This window comes from Microcaecilia unicolor, chromosome 9 (assembly GCF_901765095.1).
Source record: "Microcaecilia unicolor chromosome 9, aMicUni1.1, whole genome shotgun sequence".
Taxonomy (NCBI): domain Eukaryota; kingdom Metazoa; phylum Chordata; class Amphibia; order Gymnophiona; family Siphonopidae; genus Microcaecilia; species Microcaecilia unicolor.
Genome location: NC_044039.1, coordinates 181,231,291 through 181,239,259, shown reverse-complemented (window position 1 = coordinate 181,239,259; position 7,969 = coordinate 181,231,291). Strand labels below are relative to the sequence as shown.

The 7,969-nt window shown below is 43.0% G+C and overlaps 1 protein-coding gene across 1 annotated transcript; it reads right to left on the bottom strand.

Moving 5' to 3' along the window:
* Positions 1–3,555: 3,555 nt before the first annotated feature.
* HSPA2 (heat shock protein family A (Hsp70) member 2) lies at positions 3,556–6,538 on the bottom strand. Its single transcript, XM_030214024.1, has one exon. It carries the CDS (start codon positions 6,061–6,063, stop codon positions 4,147–4,149), a length of 1,917 nt encoding a protein of 638 aa, XP_030069884.1. The 5' UTR covers positions 6,064–6,538; the 3' UTR covers positions 3,556–4,146.
* Between the last annotated feature and the right edge of the window lie 1,431 nt (positions 6,539–7,969).

Sequence of the window (7,969 nt, the reverse complement as noted above, 5' to 3'; positions counted from 1 at the left end):
TTTGCTGTATTCCTAATGTTTTGGTGTTGTGTTGGATATGCTTTACAATAAACTACTATGATAAAGTTTAAAAAACAATTGGTTAAGGGTGGGGATCGGGGACTAAGTCAATGAATGGTAAGAACACAGGCCACGGTGATAACCATACCTATTTGCTTCCCTAATCAGGGGAGCACTTGCACACAGCTGAGAGCCTGCTTTGCTAAGTTGTCTTACCCATTAACACAGAATGGAAATATAACCTTAGTAAAATCAAATCCCTAGATTAACTGCAAGAGATCTTACATAGTAAATCCAGTGTGGAAATGCTGTTTAACTGAGAGCTCCTTCAGCAGCCTGTTCAAAGTTCAGCCATAGAATCCTGTTTATGGGCTGGTTAAAAGAACTCTTAGTCACTGCCTCCTAGACACAAAGAAAATTTGTCAAGGACTACCTGAAGCAGCCAGCACTAAATCAACTTCTCACAGATGCTGCAAAATTGTTTGGGAACACCCCTACACCCAAAGGCTTGTGTCTTATACAAATATTTGTGTTTTAGCTTTTGGGTAAGTCTAGAGTTAATCCGATTAGTGTGGCCTGCTGCACCTCAGTAGAGGAGAGATGTATGTTATGTGCCTGTAGAAACTGAGGGTGGGATTTGGGTGTAGGTGTGTGTGTGGAAGAATATATGTCTCTTCATGGGACAGGGTGTGTGTAAATGAAGAGGGAAGGGGCGCGGCAGCTAAGTGTTGCATTTATGCGCATCTCACGCCAGGTTGTGCATGAACATATGGGAGGATTTAGTGTGCATAGAGTGGAAGGGGTGCAAATGTTTGGGAAAACAGTAAATGGTGATTTAAGGAAGGTATGTATGCAGAGTGTGGGGGGGGGGGGTACAATAGATATAGGGGCTGTAAGGTGTGTAGAAGTTACGGAACGTATGTTGAGATACATGGTATGAGTTGCATGTGGATGGACAGCCAAATGGTTTATGCAAGTATGTATATCCATCTAGCTAGATCTATATACACACAATATACTACTACTATAAATCACTTATACATACATACATACACTACACTGATTTCTAACTAATAATCTCTGATTGTTCAGAAATTGTTTTCTAATAACTGACCAGAATTAGCATTTTGAGAACTTCATAAACATGATCTGGAATACATTTCCCTGCTTTGTATTTGTTATGAATCACTAAACCATAAACATATAGTATGCCAAACAAGGTCTCAGTCTTGTAAATTTTGTCACCTTTCTCATATTGACCATTCTCCCTATGCATCCTTCTGGCTTTTGCCTCATCCACCCGGCCACCTTAAGCTTAGCACATGGTATCTCCCCCTTTCAACTATATACTGTATAGGTCCCTTGGAATTTTGCAACTGAAAAGCATAACCTACACAAACACTCCAGAAAAATACCACTCAAAAATCTGAAGGCAGTCAACAACAGAGTACATGGTAAGTGGATTTTGGCCTTCAACTGCTAGAGCTAAAAGAATGACTTTGAAAATTGTGCACAACCATGCAATAAACTTGTAAAGTCACCTAAGCACGTGGTTATGGAGAGGTATGCCTTCAAATAGGATGAACAAATATAAGCTACTCATGGGTATCACTGTAATGAAGTTTAGGTGCGGGGAACCTGCAGCCCACCACTTGATTTGGCCCACGAGACCATGGGAAGTATACACAGAAAACAGCCCACACAAACATTAACAAGTTGTGTTGTCTGGTTGTTGTATTCTTCAATGGTTCCACTGACAAGACTTGTTTGACAGTGTTAGCAACTGTTTGGAAAGAAGAGTATACAGTAACAGACCATTCTAGTAATAATTTTATGTTCATTCAGTCACTCTGGAGAGATTTAGAAACTGGCTCTTTGGCATCACTATAAACAGTATTAATATAAACAGCAACAGCAAGGTTAAGTTTTTATTTTAAAAATGAAAATGGTATAAAAATTACATAATCCATACACTGTTGAACACAGATTTTAATAAATTAATGCAAATATAAGGAAGGTTTTTTTATGTGGATGATTACACATTTTAGCTCTTGAAAATAGTGTTACCTGAAGCTCTTTGAGGCTTTTTCCTTCTTTTATTGCAACTTGTGGCTTTTCCTGTGCTCTGGCTTCTTTTTTTATATTTAAATATTGATTGAATTGGGACATTAATGAATTATATGGCCACATTTGTAAATTTTTTTGTCTGCAGCCTGCTAGGGATAGTACCGACACTCATGTAGCCCTCTGTGTACAAAGGTTGCCCACCCTAATTTAGAGAGTTGGTATATCAACCTAGCAAATGAAAGAGAAACAGCATTCAAAACTACCTTACAGGTCTGCAGTAGTCATACATGTTAACATCCACCTAGAAAGGGTTTAATAAGACAGCCTACTGCCCTGCAATGGCAAAAAGAAGCAAGTGCCTATCTTTATTGAAGCTTCTTTTAGCCATAGCAGGGCACCCTACTTATCAAAGCATATAGCTATAGCCAGAAAATATGAGAAATAGCCACACAAACCACAGTTGGCTTGTAAGAGTAGCAAATGACAAAGTCCTGGAAAAGTCATAGGGATACCAGCACGGATTCAAAAAACACCATCACTAATTTTTTTAAAGTATTTATTTTGTTTTGTTGTCTTGGCATTATGGGGGTAGGGTGAGAAGAGAAGGAGATCTTTAGTTAGAGAAAAAAAGGAGGCATTTTTTAGTAAACAAAGCTGTGATAAGTGTGACTTCACTTATGTTCATGTTGAAAGGGAAATATTTCTTAGCTTTATAGAAGCCGGTATTATGTTTGTGATATAAAAAGCCTTTCAGGAAGGTTTCATGTTACAATTAAAATAAGTCACCACTACAAAACAAAAATAAAACACACATTTTCTAAAATGCACAGTTAACTTCTGGATTTAGTTACATCAAATATCCAACAGAGAAAAAAAGCAAAATATATTATTTTCTATTCTGTTATTTCCAGAAAAGTGAACATTTTGTTCCAGTTTAGAAGATGGTTCTGAAGTGGTGCAATGCTATTCGTGTTTTCATGCATGTCAGTTACTTACTATAACTAAGGGTTCTGGATGATCACTGTTAAGGAAGCAGTGGATACCTAACCCACCATTAAGCTAAGTGTTTTAAGATTTTATAGAGCTATATATGGGTGGATGGTAGAGCGGACATATGAGGAGCCAATGGCACTTTAAGAAGGGGGAGTAATCAGGTCTCCCCATTTAATGAAATGTTGCCATCATTATACTGAGCTACTGAGGTCCTTTGGTAGATATATGATAAATTTATATGAAATTATGTTTAAATATACATCAGATAGTATATATAAAAAATAGAAAACAAGAAAAAATGTTCTGATTAAATATTATGATTAGGAGAGTTTTAGGCGCTGGGCAACTTATTGGATGCTGTTAGAAGTAACTATATGGCCCCCACCGCTTGAAGAGTTTAGTGGAATAATCAGTGAGTTTATATGAGTGAAGAATGCCTTTTTATGCAAGGATGAAAAATCATTTCAAAGACAGTCAAAAGAAAATTAAAGCAAGTTTCCAGATACCCCATGTTTATTTAAATTTTATAAAGAAATTGTATTAACATCCTCTCAAATACTCCCACATTCTCCAGTCCACAAACCATTTCACCCTCCCCCAAAATACCCTCAAACAATTCCCCTCCACCTCACACACAATGCTTTAAAACACTGCTGCAATATTCATTAGGAACTAACCTTAAAGAAGAGAAATGCAAATTATGAATTTAGTATAGCTGATGGCTAACAGTGTTCTTGCTTGGTCTGCATTTTATTACAAATAAAGAAAAACTAGTTTTTACTTACAGGACAATTATTTTGCTACTCCGAATTTAGCAAACTGAAAAACCAGACGAACTACAGAAAACATAAACAAGTCAAAACCAAACAGTTTTTAACAGGATATAGGTTTGTTTGTGGGTTTTTAATTTTTTTTATTAATCAAAACTGATAACTAAACCTAAAATGTAATTGCTATATTGTTTAAAGCTACCTGTAGGAAACAGACCTCCATGCTACAGAACTCTCTGCAGTGAACACTAGAGGGTTACTAGAAATGTCTTAACACACCTTAATTTCTCAGAAAAAAAAAGTGTTACTCTATACTTTAATCCACTTCTTCAATAGTTGGTCCTCCAGAGCTTCCTGAACCAGGTGCTCCACCAGGTGGGTCTCCAGCTTGATACAGTTTGGTAATTATGGGGTTGCACAATTTCTCAAGCTCCTTCTGCTTATGTTCAAATTCCTCTTTCTCTGCCATTTGATTTTTGTCCAGCCAGCCGATAACCTCACTACACTTTTCGAGAATTTTGTTTTTATCTTGGTCGCTGATTTTTCCTTTAAGCTTTTCATCCTCTACTGTCTGCTTTATGTTATAAGTGTACGACTCCAAGGCATTTTTAGCTCCAACTCTATTCCGATTATCTTCATCCTCTGTCTTGTATTTCTCAGCTTCGTTCACCATTCGATCAATGTCCTCTTTGCTTAGACGGCCCTTGTCATTTGTGATAGTGATCTTGTTCTCCTTGCCGGTGCTTTTATCAACAGCAGTAACGTTTAGAATCCCATTAGCATCAATGTCAAAAGTAACTTCTATCTGCGGGACACCTCGCGGAGCTGGTGGAATGCCAGTCAAGTCAAACTTGCCCAAAAGATTGTTGTCTTTGGTCATTGATCGCTCTCCTTCATACACCTGCACAAGCACACTGGTCTGATTATCAGAGTAAGTAGTGAAGATCTGAGTTTGTTTGGTTGGAATGGTTGTATTTCGCTTGATCAATGCAGTCATCACCCCACCAGCTGTCTCGATGCCAAGAGACAGAGGGGTCACATCCAAAAGCAATAGATCTTGGACGTTTTCCGATTTATCACCAATCAAAATAGCCGCTTGGACAGCGGCACCATAAGCAACCGCTTCATCCGGGTTTATGCTCTTATTCAGCTCCTTCCCGTTGAAAAAATCTTGCAACAATTTCTGGATTTTGGGGATTCTTGTGGATCCTCCCACCAGGACAATCTCTTTCACCTGGCCTTTGTCCATTTTGGCATCTCGCAGGGCCTTTTCAACAGGATCTAAGGTTCCCCTGAAGAGGTCTGCGTTCAGCTCTTCGAAGCGGGCCCTGGTAATGGAGGTGTAGAAGTCGGTCCCTTCAAAGAGGGAGTCGATTTCGATGCTGGCTTGGGTGCTGGAGGACAAGGTCCTCTTGGCTCTCTCGCAAGCGGTGCGGAGGCGCCTCACGGCCCTCTTGTTCTGGCTGATGTCCTTCTTGTGCTTGCGTCTGAACTCCTCCACGAAGTGGGTGACCATGCGGTTGTCGAAGTCCTCTCCGCCCAAGTGCGTGTCTCCCGCGGTGGACTTCACCTCGAAGATGCCGTCTTCGATGGTCAGGATGGAGACGTCGAAAGTGCCCCCTCCCAGGTCGAAGATCAGCACGTTCTTCTCGCCGGCGCCGGTGCCCTTCTTGTCCAGGCCGTAAGCGATGGCAGCGGCCGTGGGCTCGTTGATGATCCTCAGGACGTTGAGGCCGGCTATGGTGCCCGCGTCTTTGGTGGCCTGCCTCTGGGAGTCGTTGAAATAGGCCGGCACCGTGACCACGGCGTTGGGCACCTTCTTGCCCAGGTAGGCCTCGGCGATCTCTCTCATTTTGGTCAGCACCATGGAAGAGATTTCTTCGGGGAAGAAGGACTTCATCTCCGCCTTGTACTCCACGCGGACCTTGGGCTTGCCGCCCTCGTTCACCACGGTGAAGGGCCAGTGCTTCATGTCCGTCTGCACGGTCTGGTCGTCGAACTTGCGGCCGATCAGCCTCTTGGCGTCGAAGATGGTGTTGGTGGGGTTCATGGCCACCTGGTTTTTGGCGGCGTCGCCGATCAGCCGCTCCGTGTCGGTGAAGGCCACGTAGCTGGGGGTGGTGCGGTTGCCCTGGTCGTTGGCGATGATTTCCACTTTGCCATGCTGGAAGACCCCGACGCACGAGTAGGTGGTGCCCAGGTCGATGCCGACAGCTGGCGCCTTAGTCGACATCGTCTCCTTCGTTGGTTGGTGTCTTTGCAGCTCACACCCCCCGAGTCCGCTCTCTTTCCTCGCCGCTACTTGGAAGCGGACCGACAGGAGACGAACCTTATCCCCGCCGCTTCGCCTCAGAGACTTTTATAAAGCTGTATATCCCGCCCTCGCCTCGAACTTGCCAGAACTTTATCGCGGGCCGGCCAACCAACCGTTTTCTGCCGCTCCCGAAGGAGTGGAGAAGGGCGGCCTGACTCCCACAGCAGCTTGGCAGACCTCCCAGATCAAAGCGGCACGCCCCCTCCTCCCCAATAATAAACTCCCGAGGGCAGAAGCGCAACGGGAAGACAGAAAAAAAAAAAAAAAGCCACAAGGCAATTATTCCGTTAAACGCTTCGGCTAGGTTGGAAATTCGATTCTGTTCGCACTATTCATAAACGGACTGTAAAAGAGAAGAAGAAAAAAAAAATGATCCTACACGGACGCAACTGTCACCGCGTCTGTCAGGACTAGTTTTGGAAATAAAAAAAAAAAACGTCGTCGTTAGGGGTTTCCCGGTGACGTAGTTGATTGATGGGCGCGGTTATCCAATAGTGTGCACCGTGCCAGTTTGCTGGGGGGCGGGACGGCTGTCTAGGAGAAAATAGGTGGCTAGGCTTCGCGATTTTTTAACTTGTTCAGTTAGGTGCCAGGCGTTGAGTTTGTTAGGAATTTACCCATATTTGGTTTCGATGTGAAACAAAAAAAAAAATGCTGCGTGAGATGTTTGGACCAGAGCAGATAGCCAAAAGAGGCTCCCAGCCTCCCACCCAGTTCTAGCTGCTTGGCACTTGCACTAATTCTGGCTTAAGGCTGCTCAATTCTTCAGCAGATCTGGCCTGTACAGGCGTGTTCTCCAACTTGGGAAGGATGGCATTTGTGGCAGAAATGCCCGGCGGCTGGGGAGCTGTCACCCCGCCCCGCCCAGCTTAAAAGTTTTATAGCATTTGTGCTTTATGCAAGACCGAGCTGCCGCTCAGAAAACGTATTCATAAAGAGAAATTATGCGCTGCGGAAAGGACATGAATAGTGATAGGATTGGTACTTCTATTAATGGTTAGTGCAGCGGACTCTGATCCTGGGGAACTGGGTTCGATTCCCACTGCAGCTCCTTTTGACTTGTTAGTCAAGCATAGATAATGATTTGGAACTTGGGGGAGACATTCCTCATCAGACTGGTTGGGCATGTATCCAGTTGGGAGTGGGATTTAGAAAATTTCTTGATTAACTGGTCCAGGACCTCTCATTTAATGTCATGAAAACTGTCCCGGATCATATTGGAGGGTATTGCCATGTCTGAACATCTGTTAGCTAGATATTCTTCGTTGGTGGGATTATTGACCTGTGCTCTGATTTTAGCAATTTTCTCTCTGAAATATAGAGCCCAACTGTTCAGCTGTTGGGGCAGACTCACAGGAAGGGATTGTGATCTCATCCACGTTTAGTAAATTGTTGACAATCAAAAAGAGATGTTTGGTATCAGTAATGTCCTTGCCTATCAGTTTAGAGTAGTAGTTTTTTTTAGCTTCATCTAATTTAGTTTTATACACCAAGATTGCTCATCTCCAATTATTTATTTTTGTTACATTTGTACGCTGCGCTTTCCCACTCATGGCAGGCTCAATGCAGCTTACATGGGGCAATGGAGGGTTAAGTGACTTGCCCAGAGTCACAAGGAGCTGCCTGTGCCTGAAGTGGGAATCAAACTCAGTTCCTCAGGACCAAAGTCCACCACCCTAACCACTAGGCCACTTCTCCACTGTTGCTACTATTTGAGATTCTACATGGAATGTTGCTATTCCACTAGAAGTCGGCCCTTGCAAATCACCAATGTGGCCGCGCAGGCTTCTGTTTCTGTGAGTCTGACATCCTGCACATACGTGCA